Source organism: Nesoenas mayeri, assembly GCF_963082525.1.
Source record: "Nesoenas mayeri genome assembly, chromosome: 9".
Lineage (NCBI taxonomy): Eukaryota > Metazoa > Chordata > Aves > Columbiformes > Columbidae > Nesoenas > Nesoenas mayeri.
Window position 1 is genome coordinate 24789998 of NC_137557.1, and position 24781 is coordinate 24814778.

Consider the following 24781-nt stretch of genomic DNA (forward strand, 5'->3'; position numbering starts at 1 on the left):
ACACATTCCACAAATGAAAAGCCATGTATTAGAGTGACAACATTTGCTTAACTCAAAGACTTAAGCATCAGAAAGTGTAAATGAGAAAGGGCAAGACAACTACTAAAAGGGAAGGAAAAGCAGGTGTTGAGAGAGAAAAAGGATACTAGTGGAAAGCAAATGCAGAAACACTTCTGCAGAATACTTTTTCAGTCTGATGGACTGAAAACTGTAGACATTGAGTTGTATTTTACGCACTGTTTTTGCACTGTACTACCCAGAACGATATAAAGTTTCCCTCTCTCCCTCCTTCCTAAATCACAGCTTCTAGAAAGTTCCTGTGGTTTTTGCCTTTTTGTTTTTTCACAGTAATTACAGTCAACTCAAGATTTCTCCCCAGCCCTTGTGAACCCTGTTTCCCTTTGGCTCCCTTTGGCATCAAATGCATCTGTGAAAAATTTAATTAAGTATTAAGTATTAAGTAGTGGAAGGCCACTGTAAAACACAAAAAGAAGTAACAGCTTTAAAACTTAATTTAGTTTCTGTATAGCAGTGCGGGATGTTCAGGTAAGACAACACACCCTACCAGGACACATGAGACTTCATACTGAACCAGACAGGTTATCTTAGACTCTCCTAAGCTGGTATGTGGCCATGGCCAGTACCAGTTGACACATTAATATCCAGTCCTGCTCAAGATGCATTCGGATTGAGTAGCAGCCGTATTCTTTAGTGAGGTATCAGTCTGTCCTTCCCAGACAGTGCTTCCCCACAAGAACACAATGGGCTTATCCACCATCTCACCATGCACATCTTTCTCTCCTTTCAAGTTATGTTGAGTCACCACAGTATCCTTTAGTCACAAGTTTTAGACTCTCCTTCATTAAATTTACCATTGTATCTATTTATTAAATATTCCTATATAAACATAAGTTTCAAGGAGTTAAACACGAAAACAGCATTGTAGAGGGAGTGTGTACCATCTCTGCTGTACTACTTGTTTTGGGAATCACGCCCAAGTCTGAAACAAGTTCACTCAGTCCAAGCCTAGCAGAAAGCAAACTTGTAGTAGTACAACTATTACTTGCAGTAGGAAACAGCAGAGCAACCACTTACAAGAAAACTCAAAAGTGAAAAAATAGATGCACTGACATTTATGAGGCACGAGTGTTTCATGCAGACATTTTTCCTGTGTAGTGGTTTCACTAAAACATGTATGTTCTCTGCAGAAAGTTTGTGACACTGACTACACCAAGAACCCTTCCTTCCTAGAGCAGATACCGTTAGGCTAATGGTTTTGCAGCAATCCCAACTTTTAGTAAGTTAGACATGCCATTGAAGCCATAAACGTCCACACTTCAAAACCAGAGATGTGTCAATGCAATATTAATTTAGGTCAGATGCTCCTTGGAAATGTCACGAATGTTAGCTTTCAAAATGTCTTAAAAAAACCATAAAGTAAGCAAATTACGTAAGTAGTCACCTTCTTATTGAAGTCCTAGACTAATAAAGAGCTGGGGAACTCCCAAATGCTTGGGACTTCTCTTGAAATATGGGGGAATCCCATAAAAAAAAATGTGTGGCATTTGCAGGTTCTCTATGCCAATGGAAACTACCCTTTTTGCTGGGGCTGGCAGAATGAAGAGGTTTTCCTTCTTCCTCCTGGAAATCCCTGCGGGGTTGGGGTGAGCACAGCTACATCTCCTGTGCAAGTAACGTCACACAGATGTTCCGACGCAGGTGGAGGCAGAGGAAGCCGTGTCACACTGGCCTCCTTTTTCCCTTCTGAAACTAGCAGCGCTCAGAAAGCCACTCCTGACAGCTGTATGCAGCGCTCCCGGGGAAAACTTCTCCTAGCCAGCTGCAAGGTCATTTATGTGATACAACAACGCAACTCGAGAAAACCCTGAAGCAGAGAAACACAGCAAGCGTATAAACATCACTGTTCCCACAGCACTAATTCTCTTGCTCTCAGTGCTGCGAAGTGCATGATCTGATAGAAACATTTTAACAGATGTCAACAGTCTCAGGAGCAAGTTCACACATCCAAAATGTAACTAGATGTAAGTAGATGTGACACTATCAAAATTACCACAAAACTTTTCAGTGAAGCACTTCAGTATTTATGGTGATGTATTTCTATTGGTGCAATGACAAATGATATTTTTCTACTGCATTACAGCAAAACCCTGTGTAAAAGCAATACTGCATTATGCGAGCTCCCGTCACTCAGAGAAGCCCATCCTCATCAATACACTGACTGCAGAGATAATCTACACCATTCCCAGCCAACACCAAGCATGACAGTATAACAAACATGATGCCTCTCTTTATCAATTCTGCATGTTCTTACAAACCTTAAGACTACACAATGTGGATACCGACACTCCATCCTTTGTAAAGCCACTACTTTGGATCCGGCAAGGCTTAGCGCTGTAATGCTTAGCATGGCATTTGCAATGGGAAGTGGCAGCTGGTTTCGTTCGCAGTTTATCTCCGGACGGTGTGGAATGACTGCTCAGCTTTCTCATCACAGGCAGACAGAAGCAGCAATGTTGAGATTAGCAAATTTCTCCCTGCGAGCACTAGCAGAGATTGTAAATGAGTAGGGCTGATTTAAAGCTAATTTAATAAGCATAGTGCTGCCTCTTCTCAATTTAACTTGTCTGTTCTTTTTGGAAACAGACCAACCGAGTGATCTGTGCCAAGATCGAATTAGCCTGGCTTGGATTTTTTATAATGCTTTTTATATACTCTATCTCAAGTGAGTAATGAATTACATTTAGTTGTACTGAAACAGTTGTGAATATATCTAGTAAAATGGCACTCTCTGACTCCTCACCTGCTACAGAACTCACAGTATCAAATCAAGACAATTAAATTCAACAGTATTGCCTGAAAATAAAACAAATATTTTCAGAACAAATATGAGACCTTGTACTTATTTTAAAAATGTGCTTTAAGCTTCAAAGATTGTCTGCTGCTACTCTTATCTACAGTTATGCTGAATAAAGCTATAGCTAAATGGAAAGTCAAATGTATTCACGAGGTGTTAATGTCTACATCTCACTATTCTCTCAGAGAGAGCAAAAGTAACTACAAATAGCGCTATGCCAGAAACCGGTTTCTTGAACAACAATGTTGCTCAGCATGCAATGAACTGGTTCATTCTAAAGTGGTCACAGTTGTGGATGACAGGAGGCTTTGTATTTGAATATGGCATGTCTTTTGGCCCATGTGAAAACAAGTTTGAATGTTAAATGTTTTCTGACACTTCGGAGTTACTGTTGCTCTTCCCGTTTTCTTTAGGTCAATATATGGTTCACAGCAATACCATACAGGTCTAAAATCTCTTTACAGAAAGCAGTCTGGGGTGCAACAAGTAACATGCGGTTCACCTATATGCGGTGCTGGATCAAACTGCAAAAAGGAGTATTTTAGAGTATCATCAAATTCCATAATTGCAGCCTGGTTGCCACAATGGTAACAATAGTTTGGAGCAATGAAAATTGTTACTACATTCCAATCATGGCACCAGTTGTATCAACTGACGAGCTCTTGAGACCAATGTAGGGCCATTAGCATGGTTAAAGGTTTCTGACATACCCTTTCCAAATGTCTAACCTGCAGTGAACTCACAACTATACCATTCACTTCACACCCTGGCAGTGTTCTGGAGCCTACTTACGTATGTTGTTGAGAAAACTTTTCCAAACTCTTTTTGAAAACTGAAGAGACCTTTCATGAGCACAGGAGCCAACAACACAGAGGGATAATCACTACTGAATTTCACACAGGTGAAACAGCCCAGATTCCAGCAGGGATGTACAGCTTGGTCACCATCATCTTCTGGTCTAGGTACAGAAGCATTATTTCTTCCAGTGACAGCGACCAAAAATATCCATATAAATGATTTTACAGAAACAGATATGGTACCCAGCTTGCCTCCAGCTGCATGGACATTGTGCATTGATGCTAGTACCCATCTTCTCATCATAATTACAGGATAAAATTACTTATATGCCCTGCCACTGAAGTTGTTTTTCTGTGAACGCTCACTAAAGGGGGAAATGATGTAACTGAGACCAATAGTTTCTGGATAGTCATTCCAAGCACTTCCCTATTCTAAAAATAAACTAGACCAAATGCCATGATTTTCTAATGCTTTAATGACACATTATTTTCAGACATCAAATCCTGAATATCTAAAATGCACTGAATTTAATACAGATGTTTAAATGAATTTATTCTCTTCTCCGTGCCAGGAAGAAGAAAACTAGAGAGACAGATACACAGAAAGAATTTAAACTGATGGACTGCAGTGACCTGGACTAAAATATCTTCATGACTGAAGGATACACTGCATGTTCATAAAAAGCGTCAAAAGAATTGTGATGGCCAGACTGGTCAAGATCAAGCAGAACTCTGATTTTGTATTTCATCCAAGCTACAGCTGGTCTAAAATTACATTTCATTCTAGCACACATTTGAAACACTGAAATGGACTGACTTAGAAGAGAAAGGGCCACTTACTGAAATAACAGCATCACCATCACCTTCCTTCATTTTTTACAGGCTTTTCAATAACACTGTTAACCAAGCCCAATCTTGCTAAAACTCATAACAGCAAATTAAATTACTTTCTAGGATGACATCAATGTGAAGTGCTTCTCACACTTCTTGTTCTTCCTTTCCTTTCCCCAGTTAAATACTGTTGTTGGCTTAATATGTGACTTTTTAATGTGGTTAATATATGTAGTTAATTTTATTCCATCAGGGTGGGCCAATTTAAATTAAATATTTCTTTGCCGAGTCCATCCAAACTGAAGCTAAAGAACAGTTGGGACTCCATGACTCTTGGGGGAGGTATAGCATACAGGCTGAATTTAACCCTCTCTTCTGACATGCTGGCAACACAGAGTGCCCAGCAGCTCCAAGGCGTGCTGGCTACGGATGCCTGAACATTCAAGCACATGAAGAGAGGCCCCAAAACCATTCGCTTTTTATGGAGTCACCAAGACTTGTGCTTTTTTTTTGTAGGACCAGTGTACATCTCTGCTCACCATTAGGCAGTACAGCACTCTGATGCTCAGAGTGGTTTCCACGGGAAGGGTATCTGCACTGGGCGCATCTCTTCTCCCCAAGCTGTGGTGACAGGTGAGCAGCCAGGTGACCCCTGGGGAACACCTGTCCTTGGCAAGCAGAGGCAGCGCAGCCCCACGGGTCATGGTGTCCCCAGCGCCCACACACAGCTGTGCTGGAAGGAACAGGTCTCATCAACCCAGAATGCTCCCCCCCAGAGTCCTGCCCCTCTCTCCGCTCCCAGCGCACTCCACATCATGCTATGTGTTTCCTTTCAAGCACAGATGAGGGAATTCGAGATCTGCAAAAGGTATTCGGGAAAGGAAAGGGAAGCACGGTAAGGACCAGCAGGAAGATGGTCCCTCCTTTTATTTCAGATCTCACCATTTTTACAATTGCCTCATCTGGTATTCGTCTATTTACAGACAACAAACCCTCTTACCACATTACAAAGGCTACATTTGGCTCAGTGTGTGATCCATAGTCAACAAATGTATTAAAATTAGTGGTACAAACAAAATTTCCTGTGAAATCCCCTCCCTTTTACCCTAAAACACATTTACTTGTCAGGTCCAAAATGTTTAATTTGTCATGTCTTTCAGTAAACCTTGGAGAATTGCACTTGGAAAGAATCCAGCCAGTCTTTCAGGGCCGCACAGCACAACTGATGCACTCTTTAGTGTCAGCAGTGAAGCCGACATGCCAATAAATTTCATTAAGGGGATTGCCAGTTCCCACAAGATTCTGTTACAGAGAAAATCGCAAAGAATTACAAAAAGGATTCAAACTCCCAAATTCCTAGTGATTCAGAATTTAGTTTCCAAAATGCTACAGTACCTATCAGCTTAAAGAGCACAAAAGCAAGGACACATTTGGAAGATCCTGCTGGGAATAAAGAAAGTAAAATTTCATTTTATTTCATTAAAACCTATTTACGCAAAGAAAATCCTGATTGACACCAACAAGGGAATGGCTTGACTAAATGAGACTTACTCTGTACAAATACAGCTGGGATGGGATGAATCCTAATAGCTCACATTGGAAATTAACATTGTTTTGTGGATCAAAACCTATAAACATCTACTTTGCATATTTTCCAGCTTTAAAAGTTACTCTAAGAGAATTGAAAAATGGAAACACCTCTCATCTGGATAAACTATCTCAGATAATTTTCATTTTAACTGATGGGCCAGCTGCAGCCGTCAGAGACTTCAGCGGCACACAGACACGTAACTTCTCCAGCAAGCTGACTAATGCTGAGTTAAGACTACTCAAACCACAGAGATCTGTTTTCAGGCAACTGGGAGTGACCTACTCTTCCTATCACCTTTTATTTCTCAAGTTAGAATTTATCGTTCCTTTCATTATGAATTTCGAAAACAGTAGACCTCATAAAACTATCTCATTCATGTTAAAACTTGCAAGCCACATGGGACGGTTGGTTCAGCAAAGCATCCATGCTGGGGGCAGGGAAGGGATGCTTCATACTACACTCAACTTAGTCATAAGTGTTTCCTGAATTCTGTTTCTCAACCATGATTATAGACCCAGCATCATAGCCTCACTGCGGTGCTTTCTGAATCTGGAACGTATATGCATGGACATGTATGCATCTGCATCTTCAATGACTAGCATTGCCATTTTAGACATTAGAGAAAGCTACCAATATAGTCTGCAAAATATTCAAGGTAACAAGAAAACAACTTCTCCACTGTGTTTATGCAGCAGCTGGAAACCCTTTTTAGGAAGGAGAGAAACAAATTTATTTTAATCAGAAAATTGCTAAAATCAGCATTATCATGCCACTGACAACAAGACCTCTAAAGAAACTTCTAAGTTTTTAAAATAAATTTCTCATATTGGCTTTTCAAAATGTCAAAAATGACAAGCTTCTAAATAGTGAGTGCTTCTGAAGCCTAGACTAAATATTTGCCCATAGGTCACTTCAGGGGAAAAACAAGAAAGTCTTGTAAAGTATCTTAAGGGGATTTTTTTAAGTTTAATTTACACAGACCTCTAACATAGCGAAACTCAGCCACTTCACTCGCCTTACCTGACCTTAGCCAGAAAAGAAAAAAGTGCAGTTATGGCAACAAAAGCTTTTCTTTAAAGCTACTGCTCTGAATTTATTCATAAAGCAAGCAAGCAAAAGCCAAAGATGCAATTCACTCATCTTCGTACAGACATGAACAGAGAGTTGGAATGCACTGGAAGGGGGCTGAAGAGATGGGACGGGAGCTGTGGGGCAGCAGGGAGGACCTGCTGATGCAGAGCTGGAGGTGTCCACTGGCCACTTGCCTCCTTGGTGATTATTTTACCCCACAGAAGGAGAAGCGGATTGTCCTGCCCTGGAGACCACAAAGGGGTTGCTGAACTGAACCGGGTTCCACTTTTCTGTGAATACTCTTTGCTTCATGTTCACTTTTTCTAGCATGGTCTCAGGGGGGCAGATTCATGGTCACAAACAGGTCACATCTTGCAACCTGCACGTAGTGGATTTGATCAGAGCTTTTAAGCTTCCAGAACAAAGTTATGTAAACAGCACTTGTTGTTAATGTAAACAGCACTTCTGACTCTGTGTATACACACATTTATACACAACTTCACGTACATAGAGTCATTGTAGTCTAAGGAAAACCTACATGAATAAAAGTTACACCAAATTTTTGCCCTTACGTGGCAAAGGTAGAAACCCAGCTCTGACACCTACGGCATCTATACAGCTATAATAGAACTGGTTATAGCAACAAGATCAGACCAAACTAGCCCCCTCCGTTTGTGCAGGCTGGATGAATACAGGAGAAGGAGCAACCTGCCCACAGTCACACTGCCCAGCTTACCAGCTCCTCACCCGGCTCATCTCACACAAACCTGCTGCTAAAATAGGGGCATATTTTACATAACACCACGCACAGCACAGAATTGCCTTTAAAAACATTTTCATTTACTTCGAAAACAGAGGCTTCTTCTTAGTAGACTTTATTTTTAGAGAACATAGGAGATTTCTTCTTAAGGACTGAAGGGAAAACTCTAAAGGCAGTTCATTAGGTCATGCTCTGATGTTAAAGACTTTGATCACTATTTAAAGTCTGATGAAGTTGCAACGTAGCGCATAAGGAAACCACATTGCTTATTCTCATGTAAATACTAAAATTTAGATGTATGAAGTTCTAGATCCATAGACAGAGCAAACAGCTTTTTTGAAAGGGGCTCAACCACTTCAGAAGCCCTTGAAGCAAAAACAACTCACAAAAATGTTTACATTAGCTCTAAATAAACTTTTCAAAAATACCATTTGACTTCTAGAGAGTATTTAGTAATAAGTCACTGTCCCGTAGGGCAAATCTCATATATACTATTCCGCTTCATTTTTTTCAGTGAATATCTTCCTATCTTCCTTTTTCTACCTACACTATGGTTACCCCTCAATGAGTTATAGATATTATTCATGCTACATATCTGAGTAAATAATTTTAAGTATTTCCACAGAGACTTTATCTGTAAAATCATCTATACATGACCATTATAAACTCAGCTCTGACAATGATGTTAAGATTATAATAATTTCCCTGACAGTGACTACCCTCCCAATCAATCATCCAGCTATCACGTCATTTACACACACTCAACATAAATTCTGGTCAACCATACTGAGCTCAATTAACAACCTACAATCAATTAAAACTAATCAGATCATAATTAGTCTCACAAAAAAAAAAAAAAAAAGAAAAAAAAGAAAAAAGGAGTTTCCAGCAAATAATACAAGTCCATCTACAGAAAACACATGTCTAAATGTAGTATATCAAGAAATACACTCTTTGAATAAAGTCCCTGTATCCAAAAGCCTTTACGGCTGCAGTGGGAGTCAACTCCACTTTGAAATCTGCAGCAACAGAGGTGGAGAGGACTGATGCATGAAGGAGAGATTGGCTCCTGGTTGATAGCAAAAAGTGCCCATAGGCCAAAGATTTAACATGCTCCAATTATGAAATATTGGGTAGAAAGACACAGGTCACAAGCCACAAAAGTAAAGCCAAGTGTGCCTGCGTTCCCTAAGGGCTAAACAAATTATTGAGAAAGACCCTCGCAGAATAACGTGACACAGTGACCCCATCTTAATCTATTCTATGTCTGAAAAGAACAGAAATCAGAATAGATTCCCCTGAAAACCTGCGTTATGTCCCTGCAGCCATCTGCTTCGTGGGAAGTGCAGCATGAACCACAAGCCTCTGACAAAAATGGCACATTACCTATTTCTAATCGGAGGCAACAGGTACATGGTTACAAGCGCTCTAACTCTTAGGTCAGAGTATGGTACGTCTTAATGACGCTTCGATACCCCAACAATTTGAGGGTTCTTTGGCACCACTAAATTGAAGAGACCCTCAGCTCCTGTTATCTGATGATACAGGCAAAAAAGAAGTAGTATATTCCTCTTTATCTGCAGGTAGACTACTGATTTATTGTTACTATATGGGCTTTGTTTTCTTTCCAGCCATAGTTCCCTGTAAGGTTTCAATCACTTCTGGTGAGCATTTTTCACATATAGCCAGAATTTGTATGATAATGACAAAAATCCCTCCTAACCAGGATTTAAGAGGATAAGTCAAGCAGCAGTATCTACCTCCTACCAAAGTCTTGTGAACTGCCAGGGTTAGATGCTTTCACCAGCACCACCAGCATTCATTCTTGGGACACAAGACCAGGAAGCTTAAGCTTGATATCTTTGACTGTGAGCCAACAGCTCAGAACACCAGGAACTATGCTGTAAAGTAGCCTTCTCAAAAAGATCCTTTTCCATATAAAATATCTATCCAAAATTGCAGCTAGTCACAAGCAAAATCCAAACACACTACTAGATGAATCACAAAGCATCTTAATCTGTGACCAAGTGTTAAAACTGCAAAGTTATTTTCCTTCTTTTTTAAAAAAGTTAATGAGAATAATCTTCTTTGGTCTGTTATCACTAAGTCTTTGTTATACTGGACATGCAGAGTAGCCTCCAAAGAGCCTCCTCCAGCTTGTAACTGGATACACAAAACTCCAGAAGAAATCCAAATGCCTCTTGCCATAAAGAAAAAGATCCACTGTCTGGAAATCATTCCTGGGAAAGCCACCTAAAGTAACATATCAAGTTAAGAGAATACACTGAAAACCAGTAGTGGCCTAAGGCTTCTCAACAGAATGCTCCAAGAATTTTATGTAAAGTTGTCTGCAGTTTCAACTTCGGTTAGGAAATAGGCACAACGCAGTTAATGTGAGCTGCCCAGTGTCATACTGTGGAGTTTCGGGAGGTGAAGTCCTGACCCAAAGCCATCACTGGCAAAGCTGCCATCGACCTTGTTCAGCAGAACTTCACTCCAGCTTCTTACCAAGGGCCCTGGAGCTTTCTCCATTTGCTCCCAGCACTGCAGGAGGACAGAGGCTTTCTCCTCCTGGCTTTGAGAGGCACAAATTGCCCAGAGCAGACTGTGAGATCTGAAATAGCAGAGAGTAACTTTCTACTCCAGAAGCAGCTTTATGGATTTTCATGGAACTACCAAGCACACGTTACCAGGCGCCAGAGAGGCTTTCAGCTGATGCTGCTATCAGTACGCGTCTGGCTGACATGACACTATACAAGAGTTTCCCTAATGCACTTGGGTTCTATAAACTCCTGAACTCCCTGTGCTTCAGTCTCAGACTTCAGTAATCATTCTCCAGCGTTCAGCACCTCATCACACAGATTGACAAGACACAATCAATCCTATGTACACACCAAGGAAAAAAAAAATCATACTCTCTCTTAGCTGTAGTCTGAAGAGTTTTGACCTGTAATTTCTTAGCAATGTCATAGAAAAGATGGAAGAAGGAGTGCATACTCACACAGCTTAATCTGTGAATTTCTCCTTGATTCACTCGCCTTACGGTCCTTCTCTTCCTCCGCAGTTCACTGGGCTCCCTCCTGAATTTGGCGCGAAAGCTCATTATATCCGTAGGAATTCAAGCAGCAAACAAATCTCTCTTAAAAAGCGTGCTCCCTTAACCTCCTTCCTCCAGCAGCTTCAGCATAACAACTGTAAACTGCGTATACTGTTCAAGGGGGAAGTAGGTCTAAAACTTACATGCTGTATCCACAGTAACTGAACAGAAAGAAGAAGAAAACCAGCAATAACTCATTTCTTCCTGTGAATAATATTCTGCTATTCAGGCGAGAGTGTCTCATTAAACCATAAATACACCCAGCCCCCACCCCTAATGCAAATCAAAATAGGAAGTTGTAGAAAAAAATGCTTGCAGCTGAACATCTATCTTTGACTCAAACCCCATTACATCCTTTCTCCTCACCACCCTCCTCGATTGAAAAGCCAAAACGGCTGCACTCTTACTTCATGTGCACGTATGTCTGCAAGCTAAAAAAAAGGCATTCACACGACAACCACCTCCTCCAAACCCTTAGTTGCAGACTTCAACCACAGAGCACACAGCAACAGGTTCGTGCTGCTGGGGCCCAGAATCATCTCCGCTTTTGGACCAAGGTAACAGTTCCCCTTTCAAAGTGGTGTAAAACATCAACAAGAGGAAGCACTCTGCAATTTCCTAAATCTGCAGACAGATATAAAAAGGGAAAAAGAGATATATTTATATGCTAATATTCAAAATACATTTTGGCTTGTAAATACTGGGTTTAGAAGTGCTTGTCACCTGTCAACTAAGAAAAATCAGCCTCGCTCCTACCTCAGGTGAGAGTAAAGCTGCCAGCCCAAGCCTGTTGCCCAGATGCCGCACACAGGGTAATCACAGCAGGTCTCCTGCCCCACATGGGTGCAATCACAGCAGCTCCCTGGCAGGTTAGGAGCCCCTCACTCAGTGCCTCAGAGGCAATCAGAGCAATAATACAGACAATCAAACCGGTCCTAATTAAGGTAGAAGACTTACCCAATGCTCAGCTGTCTGAAGGCTGGCAGGGCACAAAGGTCTTTTAAAACTGAACAAATGCCCTCAGTGCCCACACATGTGCATACACACACACAGATCCTTTTCTTCTCCTCTGTTCCAGCTAAGGGTTCATCCTGCTGCAGCAGCAAAGCTGCATTCCCCTATGCACGTCATCTTTATGTAGCATGCATTAGTTTTTTTATTTTTACTTAGTATAAATGTGTGTAACAAAGAAAAATTGATAGTTTTCCTGCTTTTTTCATCCTGGATATTTTGCAAATTGGACAATAAGCATCTTTTTCACAACTTATTTCAGTTAAGCAATCTGAGATCTGCAACTTTACCCTGAGTGCCATTTTTTTCCCTTTCCACCAAATATGAACTCTTTCACACATTTTTCAGCATTGGTAACATATGATCCAAAGTAACAAACCTCTGCAGCATTTCCACATGGTTGTTCCACGTGCAGGATTTCCATGCCAGGAAGAGTAGTCACAGCAAGCCCAGCGTGTCTGACCTGAACACTACAAACCAACACACTGGCCTGATTAGTTTGCTTTCGCCTTCCACAGTTGAAACATAGTGCAACTTCATGAGTTAAAAACATATCTCATCATTAGCTTCACCATTTAGCTTTGCCTTTGAGAAAATCGCCTCCTTTAAACTGAGTGTTACCAGCCTGCCGTAAGAATGCTCAAGACAGATTTCACTGTACTCCTACTTAACAGTGAAAAGCATCTGTGTCTGGCACTCAAAACCAGAAAAGACAACAGAAACCCTTTGCCAAGGTATGCAGATATTTCAAGTGGCTACCAATATAGCACTGCAACATTAAGCAAGTTGGAATCACCCTTGTTTTCTCTCAAAGCACCACGCTATCTACACCGAGTCCCAAGTGCCTCTCACATAACACAGTGAAGGCAGCTGCCAAGACAAGGGGTCCTCGCCAGAATTTAATGCTGGATCCATCAGCTCTGCTGGCTTAACTCTAAGCAGATATCAGTTCCTCTTAGAGGCTCCTTTGCTTATCGACTCCTTTCTGTATTGGTCACACAGAATGAGCTGAGCTCCATCTTGCCTGGCCAAGGCCCTCTCCCAGCTCCCTGCCTCCAGCAGCACCACTGAGCCCTTCCAGGGCGTCCTTTCCACCCAGATAAGGTCATCACTGCTTCCTGAAACTTTGATGAACTCGTGTTACTCCCAAATAACACAAAAAATGAACTGAGTTCAAGTTTCCAGCTGGTCTTTATCCAATTTACTCCACTGAGTATCTTCTGTCCAAAGGATTTTCATTCCTAATATTATTAAACTTCATTTATTTCCATATCTCTGACAGACCGTTTTTCAGACTCAATCCAAAAGGCACCAAGCATTATATTTTCTCAACACTAAGGCATTAACAGGTTGAAGCAATGAAATAACTAATAAGCTAGAACATTCACACAGAGATATAAACAGAACTATTAGTAAAAAACCTGCAAATAAAGATTCCACTTTCTTAGATCTGTTTCGAATACAAATTGACATCACCAGTCAAATGTCTAATCATGCTTTGTCCTGTAGCAGAAGTATGAAGCAAACTTAATTAGCATCAGTGTGACTGCAAAAGATTTCCTAATTTTTCCTCAGACTTCTTAATCTCTTTAATCAAAGACACCAGGTACTTTAAGATGATAATAAAATTGGTTAGGAATAAAGCTTCTGCACTGATTTTGAATTCAGAACTAGCACATATAAGGTGAGAAGTATTATCCATACCTCAGGTTATCCCAAGAAAACAGGTATGTGGTGACAGGTATGTGAACTGCTGTATCAGATTCATCTAGTCAAAATAATGATGTTGAAGCTCTTCAAGAAATGACAAAATGTGTACGGTGGTGAATTCATTGCTTGCCCCCTGCTCTGCTATCTTTGCTGAATATTTCCATCTGTTCCTAACATTTAGAATATCTAATATCTAGAAAGGAAAAACATTAACATTTGATATCTCTGCTGTTAAGGAATAGCTAACGCATTCCCTTTGCTTCAGAGCCACTAGCATTCAGTTGTCTGACAGCGGACATGAGTTTTTTTAATAACTTTTTAATTCTGTTTTCCTGCATTTCTTCTACAGCTTCTGTCCAACTTAATTTATTTTCCTCTTAAATCTAGTCACTGTCATGCTTCATTGCCTTCAGTTTGAAATTATGATATACAGCAATATGTAAAAATGTACTGCGGGACAAAACTAATCCACTGCTATAGTATGTTGTGCAATCATTGGAAAATGAATTTCACTAGTGCTTTGCTAGCAGTACTATAAACATACATCCTTCAGGAACTGAATTTTTGTATCTCCAGCTAACATAAAAGCCACTCCAAAACAGGCTAAATATTTGAGTTGCTATGTAGCAAATACTGAGTTCACTATACACTGTCCTTCTAAAATAATATAATCTACCACCTCCCATCCAGAAGGATTAAAAAATGAAACTTCAGTTAGCCACACTGGCTTTTTTAAAAAAGTATTTATTTATTTATTCTGTTCAAAGGGGAAGGGAGGGAAATCACATGCAAAAATCTAATTCATAGCAAGTTTCAGGGAATGAATGCTTCCCTTCAGCTCAGGACTTCTGTCTGGGAGCAACGTTGACACGTAAGAACGAAGTGCAAGCCAAAAACATAGTCTTGACTTATGAGCATGTATATATAAATAATTGCACATCTATAGTCATTATGCACTTAATCCTGGCTCAGGCCTTTTGTTTAACAGATTGAGATTTGAGAAAGATACTTCAATTAAGTAAGAAAACTCCTCTTGCTGGAACAAGCTTCATCAACCTTGTACTGTGCCTATTCTGAAATGAAATTCTGAAATGAAAAACAAACCTCTCATAACAAAACTTGCTTAATTTTTAAACTAAGACCACCATGATAGCAGTGATACCACCATTCAGGAAGCCTCTGCAGTGCAGACCAGCACTGAGAAATTTGGCTGACAAACTTAATGTTTCATCACTTGGCAGAGTGCAGATGAGACACCTGCCTACCTCCCTTGAATGGCTTGTGGCATTTCCAGTATGTCAGAGCTCCTGGTAGAAACACAGTGATGAAGATGTTGAAGGAAAACCAGAAGGGTGGCAGCCATGCCATACACCCTGCCCTTGAAGCAGAAACAGAAACACTTCTGCACTTTGCAACCATGGCTTCAGCACATGGCCAGCTGGCAGCTCAGGTACTGCTGAGAAGAAGAAAAAATACAGCACCCTGGAGAGAGTCACCAAGGGCTAACTTTTTTTAAAGTTTTAATATTTTCATGTTTCTATTTATTCTAAAAAATTACTTTACGTAGCCTTCCAGCCTTCTCTATCCCATCTTATGGATATAGGATGCAGAAGTCAAAAAATCTGGAGAACTCGCTGGCATACTGAACAGAGTTAATATCCCACACCATGCAGGCAGTGCCAGTAGCTAAGCTACATTAATACATACTAATGCTGCTTTTTTTTTATAGATCATTAAGGGCGTGGAGCACCTCCCATATGAGGAAAAGCTGAGGGAGCTGGGTCTCTTTAATTTGGAGAAGAGGAGACTTGAGAGGTGACCTCATTAATGTTTACAAATATACAAAGGGTGAGTGCCATGAGGATGGAGCCAGGCTCTTCTCAGTGACAACCAATGATAGGACAAGGGGTAATGGGTACAAACTGGAACACAAGAGGTTCCACTTAAATTTGAGAAGAAACTTCTTCACAGTGAAGGTGACAGACACTGGAATAGGCTGCCCAGGGAGGTTGTGGAGTCTCCTTCTCTGGAGACATTCAAAACCCGCCTGGACACCTTCCTGTGTAACCTCATCTGGGTGTTCCTGCTCCATGGGGGGATTGGACTAGATGATCTTTCAAGGTCTTTTCCAATCCCTAACATTCTATGATATTCCTCACCCGGTCTTCAATGCCAGTTCCCCAGCAAGCCCACCATCCCTGTCTGTCACAACCCAAACCATGAGGCACAGCAACACTGCAACAAGTCAGTTATGTGCTTGGACAAAGCAAACTGTATAAGATACAATTTGCCACCCTTTCTATGGCTAGAGTGCTTGCCAGAAAACTGGTTGTTGTGAGTGGCAAAACACTGCATATATTTTCAGATATGATTGACTAAAATCTACTAAAGGGACTGAGACACTAGAACTGAGGTGTCAATGACTGTACAACACATGTTCGTCCTATCTGCATTTTCCAGGCATCAGGAACAGCGTGTTCTGCAGTGCTTTGTGAGTGCATGTAAAAACTGCACTTCCTGAGAGCTTCATGAGGGAGATCACTACACTGGGACCAGAAACAGAGCACAGACACCAGATAATGCAGGGAGCCCCAGTTACCTCCATCCTACTACCTTTGTCATCAGTGACTGGTGCGGCGAGATGGAGAAGGGATGGTCTTTTGGAATTAAATGTTCAGTGTTGGTCTATGCTTCAACACATTTTTGTTTTGTTTGGGGTTTTTTGTTTGTTTTTATTAAAGAGGGTAAAAATAGGAAATCAAAATAGACAAAAGGCAAAACAATTTAGGTAGGAAAACTACATATGAAGCAAACTTCTGCAAAGTCACTCTGGTATTGAATCAACTGGAAGCAAATTATGTTTTTATTTTGAGAAATGTGACTCCACTTACAGTCTAACAACTCAAGCTGAAACATCAAGGTTTGCATACAAACCATGTGTGAAGTCATTAGAATAGCTGATGCTTGCGTTTCGCCTACAAATCCACACAGCTAGTTCTTACCAGGCAAAGGGCTGGGAATCCATCACAGTAAAGATGACATCAGCATACAAGGTGAGCTCTCCAAGGCAAAGCAACAATGTCCCTGCATAAACACCCCTGAAAATAAGCCCCTTATATTTGTCAGAGCTCTGCTAACAGACCTTTCTGGACAACACTCCCCGATGTCAGTGAATCCACCTGTGTCAACCCATTTCTTTTCTTCCCAGCCTGACGGCGCGCTGATCTCAGCTATTCCTTCCTCTGTGCCTTCACCTGAACTTCATGCCCCAGATATTGGTGCACTCAGGCAGAACAAATCCGCAAGCAACCGCTGTACTTGCCCTAAAACACACCCTCTTAGTTGAGCTGGTGGTGTCAGGAGCCCTCCACGGGCTGCATTTGCCAGACTTGTTGTGCATTGCCAGAACTGATAAGATTCATCTGTGGGGATGGCAGTTTGGGGAGGGCAGTTTGGCATCTCCCAGCCTGATCTCATGCACAGCACCCCAAGGGCCCTTACAGAACATTTATTTCATCACCTCAAAATGGCCTTGTAAGCACCCACAAGAGTCTGCTGATAAAGTCGACACTCCAAAAGCCACTTACTAGCCCTTTGCTGATTTTATAGCTCCTACAAAATGTCTTGCTGGTCTCCCATCTGGGAAGCAGGCTGAGCTGAGCTGGCAGCAGTCCCTCCCTCTCTCACTGCCTGGGAACACTGCTCCACGTGCACACACCTTCTCACAGTCATGTTTCTACCAGCTAAACCCACAGGAACATAGATGCAACAGCAGTATCATTTCAGCAGCTTTCCAAGCTGGAAACTCACCTGCATGTGGCAACAATAAAATACATTCCCTTGCCAGTAGACAGGGAAGAGCCTGTTGATGCAACCCCAATGGCCTCGAGCTGCGTTCTAACAGCATCAGTTACAGAAAACCAGTATTGTGGATCTCACGCATGCAGCTGTTCCTTGTCTACCCGACCCACCACCTGGAGAACACGGCCACGAGGTAGCAAGAAGAGAGGGGGCGCTGGTACCATGCGTGGTGCTGCCCACTGGTCCTCTTGGCAAGCACGAGGGTCCCTGTGGCACCGCAGAGCTGCGGACTCGGTACAGCACAACTGAGCACAGCCGGCACCGGCTCCTGGTCGGGTATCTTTGCACAGATCAGATAGAAATAGGGCTGTACCTATTCTCTTTGGCAAACAAAATGCTGCTTCGTGCAACAGCAATCAGGTTAGGAGAATAAACTTTCCATTAGCAATGTTGTCCTTCTGATACATACAAAAGCGAAATATGCAATTACTTTAATTTCTTCTTTAGTTTGATGTATTGGGAAATTTCAAAGAAACATTACCCTTCTGTTTTCATCTACTTGGACTGGAATTAGCCCCTGATAACAAAACACATACTGATGAAAGACCATAAAAGGCAATTAAATAATTTAATTGTCTAAATTTACTATCTCCAGACATGTCAATGCTGCTGTGATTTCGGCTTCCGCTGCACGCTTTTCTGATTGTAATTCTAATACTGGCTATTCATGCCTACGCTGCATTGCTGAAATGATTTTTCTTTTTCTTACCAAGAAAAGCTCAGACCAGACAACATCTGGTTTATAAAGAGAAGCCACATTTTCACCTAAATTTCCAGCTGGAATAACTGAACCAAAAGGAGGTCAAGCAACTCACTTATTTACTCAAGGTCACAATCAACATCTACAACGCCATAATATTGATATAAAGTACCCTAGAATTCTCTTCATTATTTTTTCTAAGGACTAAAATACACTCCCCTCCATAAGTGTGCAAGCTGATTGTATGACAATTATTGTGTTTGACATCACATACTTGTAACATATATTCAATGTTACAAATTCCTGTAACCCTCTTCTAGCACCTGTGGGTATCTTAAGCAATTAAGAAAGAAACTGCATATAATAATTCATCATTTGGATCCTACAATTGAAAGCTAAATAATGGCATTTTGGAAGAGAGAAAAGGCACACAAATTTCAAAAGCTGGTATGCAAGATTATTTTCTTATTTTAGCAAAAAAAAAGACTGAAAGATAAAACTCTGGAAGTCAGATTTACATTCGTTAGGTTTGGTATGTGGAAAACAGAAAAAGACAACATGCGTGCTTTTAACATTCCCCTTCTCTTACTGACCTCTCAGAACACAGGAAAACAATGTAGTCTAATAGATAGTGCCAACACCTGATATGTTATTTCTTACTCTGACATACTTTCCTGTATACCAGGACAACTGTTTCACTTTTCCAGGTTTTATTTTTAATTTCTTAATTAAAAACTGCTAATCCTAATTGAGACTTATAACAAACATGCAGCCTTCAGATTATCAAAATAAGGCAAAAAACCTCTAGACAAACACCAAAGTGACAGTGGTTAGGATCCTAGAGTGAGCCCTACAGTTTGTAAAAGCCTGTGTAAAGTTATTAAAACTAAATATAACACCAACCTTGGCAAAACAAAAATGTAATCCAGCAAGTTCTCCTCCCTCAGTTACCCCAACCACCCAGCAAGGACAACCCAGCCGACCGCTGCGGGTCCTGATGTGCAGACCTGGCACCACGCGCCAGATCACTCGCAATATGGGCCCGTGCACAGGGACTTTAACCTGCAACAATGCAAAATAATTCCTGGGATTAGAGTCGATCAAGCTGACATACCCGCACGTGTAAGAGGCAAGACAATGCCAAGTACAATACTATTTCAGCAGCAAAGTACTGGATGTTCAGCTGGATATCACACTAAATTCCTCTTTATGTAAGCATGGTCATACTGGGTAGGATGGAAGTTCATTTAACTGAGACTTCTTCACCTGTGAAAATCTACAGATCTTAGGTAAAAGTAGAGAAAATAGTATTTCTCCTGAATACTCTTCCAATTCCTACTCATGCAGGTTCCCAGCATCTGCGTATTTACTAATTCTCAAAAGAATTCTCTCATGAATTTTTCTAGTTATTCTTCCAATCTACACAGACACTATAGATGCTAAAACCTGATTTCTGTGCCACAAAATGTTTAATATTCATTCTGGGATTTTTTTTCCTCCAAATTTGCCCCTATTTGTTTCATTTGGTGATTCCCTAATTCTCTTGTGGAGAGAAGGCACTGCAAGCAAAGTTTACCTGTCTCTGACACTAGTCAATTTTTGACACCCACTGTACCTCCTCAGTGTTATTTTTCAGGCCAGTCCAAAACTAACTTTGCTGATCCTCCTCACCCTTCTCTCCCATTTTCCAGTTCCAGTAACTCTGTTTTGAATTGTACGAGGTATTAAAGCCCTCCCAAGAAGCTGCTATGGAACTGCTATCCAAGGACAAATAAAAATGCAATATTTATTTATGATTTCTCAGTAAGCAGGAAAGCAAGACCAAAACTATGTCATTCTTAACACAGTAAAGCTGGTCTAAGTTTCCAGGTCCCAGCCTCTGCAAGACAGAGAGCTGAATCACAGTAATTCCTCCTGCATTATCATCAAACCTAAACTGGTCATCGACAAACTTACTCTGTGCCAAGAGGGGTTTTTTTTAATTTGGAAATTCTGTTTGTTTAGTTTTTTTAATTTGGAAATTCTGGAAAGTCCAGAAAATTCCCTCTTACTGTAGCTAGAACATCCTGACTCTTACTTCTACTAAGCACCACTTGAGCTGGATACAAAAGAATTGGTCAGGAAAGCAGAAGCTAAGAGGTTAACTTCTGATTTCTCACAAATACACACTACAGCCAGGCATAAACAAGTGCCAGAAAAGGATGTGGATGGGAAATAAAGCAGTTCGCTGCAGTTCCTCCTCACTCACCTCCTTGTTCTGCCTGAAAACACTGCAGACATGGTCTGACTCAAAGAGCAAATCCTTTTGTGAAAATATTTCCAAGAAATACAGTTGTCTTTTGCATGCATTTTACAAAAACCAATGTTTAGCCACCAATTCAGATTCTTTTTGCAGGCTCATGTAACTTAAAACTGCCTTTGATTTCATTTTAAAAAGGGAAATTGGCAAGCACTTAGTATGTGCAAAAGCTTCTGGCAGCTCCAAAATACTGTGTAAAGAAACTTCTCAGTGGGAGCTGGTACAAATTTTATGTCAGCTCGTCTCTCAAACATTTAATTTGGGCAGGTCCTTTCTAGTGCATTCTTCAAGAACTTGCTTTTTTACATAGTGAAAACAATTTAGAGCTACATTTTATTAACTGATATTTACAGTTTCAATTAGATTTGGAGAAGTAAGGTAAAAATATATTGGTACAATTCCAGGCTCGGATTCACTTTTATCTTTTATCTAAAAATCAGAATTAAGCATATGTTAGTAAACATTTCTATTATTTCCAAATAGCTCTTCAAGTTCAAACTGCATTCATAAGTTCTTTTTCTGTATTTCCATACATTCTGCTAAAATATTTTTTATTTACACAAGTGTTTGAGGAATGAGCACGTTATCTGTCTGAGCTGCTTGGTCAGAGGGTTTCTGAACAAAAGCAGGTGACGATGCACAAACACACTGATCATAAGCCCTTCCCTAGTGGTTGTCTTTGCTACCTCATCAGCAGAAACAAAATCAGATGCTAGAAGGGGCAAATAGTCATCACAAAGAATCAGATGAATTATGAAGCACAAAAAATATATCTCTTAAATACTAGAAAACGTGTTCATTAAAAGTCTGCATAGAAACAGTAAATGTTTCCTACTGGGTGTACCAAATTCAAGGTTAGGATTACTGTCCCTGTATCCTCCACACATCTGGTGCTCACATTCATCTGGAGGTTGTGCTATGGAGCACATGTCTAACCCCTGGGAGCAGATATCCAACGAGGGACTTGGCTTCTTTCGTAACAGGCCAGTTACAAGATAAAAGGAGACCCAACTGCAAGGCCATGAAGCCAAAGAAGCTGGACATTCCTGGCAACAAACAAGCTTTTAGATAACTGGTTACATCACTGCACCTCCTCAAGGGCTGTGCCCTTGCTTAAAGCCAAAGAGCTAATGGTGGTCAATAGCCAGAGGAACGCAAGCACTGCAAAAGCCAAAACAGAGTCATGGCCTGAATAAGCAAAGGGAGGCACAAGCACCACCTGACAGGTGGACACTCCATGCCTGGCTGTTTGTTCTGGGAGCTCTAGAGATGAGAAAAGGCTCCCCAAGCACTTGCGAGAATGGGTTAAAGACAGGGAAAGAGCTAAGGCAATGAAAAGAACAGAGCACAGATCCGCTACGTGAACATCTTTTGTTCTTTACCTTAAAGCCACAAGTATCTAACAGTGACAAAAACCAGGCCAAATTCCAAGCTCCATTTCTCCCAAGAACTTGTCCTCCTCTGTAATCCCACTAATATCAGATCTCCTATAGAGACAGCTGCAATGCATGCTTGTACAGAATTTACTAATGGAAGAAACATCTCAAAAAAGACAGTGGAGCATCTGGTTCCAGGAATCTACATTTCAGTAAATAATCTCTTTACTGTTAAGGCTTACCCAGTAAAAGAGCCAATTTTAGTACATAAGTCACAACCTGTGAAAAACACCAAGGTAACACCGAACCCGTATTGAAACACCAAAGAAAGTTATTTATGATTGATGACACAATGTTCAATTCCCAAAGTCCTAGTTACATAATTAACTACTGATTGATCTATCAAGGCCACACACGTTTTCCACCCTAACTTCAGAATGTTTTGGGGTTTTTTTGAGCTAAACACGCAAGCAGCACAGAATTACACATTTTGATCTGTTTCACTGCATTGAGTCAAAACTTTGTTCTGCTAGATTTGCACACATATAACTAAGAACTGAATCTGGCCATCTCATCTTCAAGCAAGTATCAAAACTAATGAAAAGAAAATGAGCACAGCAGTTGACAGATGAGAAGTGAGGAAAAACAAACACCAAAGGCATGAAGTGTTCTATTCAATTGGTTCCATACACTGTATTCAGAGTGATCCCTGAGGCAGAAAGAAGTCTGACAAACATTACAATGGCTATTTTTCATTGAAAACCACACACAGAGAAACTATTATGTGTTAAGCTAACCACAAATTGGCAATAATTATTAACAGACTGCAATTGTAGAAGATATTGCACACAAATTCTTTCTGTTTAGACAGAACATAACATTTTGTTCTGAAGAGGCACTAAATTAAAAACTTTTTTTTTTTTTTTTTTTTAAGAATATGTATTTATTTACAGAGTTCCCCAAGTTTAAAATAAGAGTCCTAGCAGAAGTGAAATAATTGAGCCCCGGAACAACAAAGGAATCAGTTTTGTTCTGACTGGAAATGTCTGCACATACACACAGCTACCACACCTCAGCGTAGAAGATCATGGACCACATGATCCAGCTTCAGCTGGACTAGACTAGGAACAACACCCCAGGATGATGTCAGACTCTTGTCACCCAAAATATCCTGCAGTATTCATGTGACATGCTTCTTGGTGCTGAATCCTCACCCTTTCCCCACCGTGCTACTCCTCACTCCAATCATTAATTTAAGCTGGAAGCCTTAATTATTTAAGGAAGTGATTCAAAAGCTACAAGACCAGGAACTGTTCCTGTATTTCCTAGACACTCTGTCGTTCTCCATCTTCCTTAGCTCCAAATGCTCTGAAGACACCATGCTTGTTGCTGTATTCCTGAAACAGGAGTACTGCAGTGAACCAGAGCCCAGCTACTTGAGTACTTTGGCAGATAATTCATTTCTTGTTTCACTCACAAAAGCAAAGCTGCCAGTTAGTACTAGCTGACAGGCTCAAAAATGCCAAAATGCTCCTTAGCCTTGGAAATGAAATCCTGCATTTTGCCTTTTGGTTAATGGAACATCAAAACCATTTGCCTGCATTTGTCCAGTCCCTCTTAAGCTACAGGAGGTATCGCAACCTGGAACTAGGCTGTATTCACCCACACAGCAGCAGTAGTCATCTAATTGTCACAAAGTGGTGATGGCTGTTGTCAAAACCTTGTATGATTCAGGAAATGTAATCTAGAAGTCAGAATACCCCTTGAGAGTTTTTACAGGTGGCAAACCCCCTGGGATGCACAGAAAAAGAGACGATCACCAATGCCAGCCACACAAGGTTTTACCGCACACATTAATCACACTTCAGTTTACACTATAGATGTACTGACAGCATCTATTCCTCGATTTATCTTTCTGTGGCAGCTAATGGTGGAATGGTTTAGCAGCTGCTATTACGTGACTTGACTCCTGTTGCACTGTGCCCTCCATTGCCAGCCAGAGACTGCTGGAGAGGCCATGGAGCAACAAAGGCTTTCCACATGCATTAAAACCAAATTATTCTGATAGATGGATGAGTACGAAGCATGGAGATAAAGGCCCAGAGGTACAACTCGTCGTCTCTCATGACCAATTCAACTTTGCATAAGGCTTTTGTCTGAAATGTGCTGAACTGTAATTCTGGTTTATCTAAACTGGGTTTAGACCAAGTGTATTAAGATTACAGTTGTAAAGAAGCAGCTTCATGGAAGTGAGAAATATCAGGAGCAATTCTGCCACACTCCATTCAGATTTCCAGTCCACTCAGGAGAGGTCTGGAGTACATTTATTCTGAAGTCAAAGCACAAGATGGTTTTCCACTTTAGGAAGGAAAGGGTGGATGAAGGGCAAGGGAGGAGGAATTAACAATAGTAGAGAGAGGTATGGTTACTGTGAAGCAAAACCAAAGCTTTCGATAAGAACAAAGAGGGATGAAAAAGCAGTATCAGAATATCTCTATGTGTCAACGTAGAGCAGTGGTGGCTTGCCCTCAAAAATCAAATCTTACAGCAGTGTGCCCAATTAATTTAAAATGAGACTAAATGGCATTTTCCACTTGGGTTCTCTCTTTCTCACCACTGAACTCTTCTGTTACGCAGTGCCTTTCCCTCGACAGCTCTCCCTCCCAGCTTTGCCTCTCCCAGCAGCTTTTACTTTGGCAGTACTTTGGCTGGCCAGTGTCCTCCAGGGGCCTCAGTTTCTTTATGGCTCCCTTCCTCACTCAGCATACCTCTTACAGGGCATAGTTGTTTCCCAGCTAAATC

At 41.0% G+C, this 24781-nt stretch overlaps 1 protein-coding gene across 6 annotated transcripts in view; it reads right to left on the minus strand.

The window, feature by feature from the left end:
- Window positions 1-24781, minus strand: part of DOCK10 (dedicator of cytokinesis 10) — a gene marked incomplete at its 5' end in the record, with an annotated part of 152509 nt that overhangs the window by 94751 nt on the left and 32977 nt on the right. Inside the window, one exon of one of the 6 annotated variants that reach the window (XM_080349584.1) lies at window positions 10927-11028. The exons of the other annotated variants lie outside the window; for them this stretch is intronic. Coding sequence (XP_080205710.1) covers window positions 10927-11028 — 102 coding nt within the window. Of the gene's footprint in view, window positions 1-10926; window positions 11029-24781 lie in introns of those variants that run through there. 6 annotated transcript variants of the gene reach the window in all.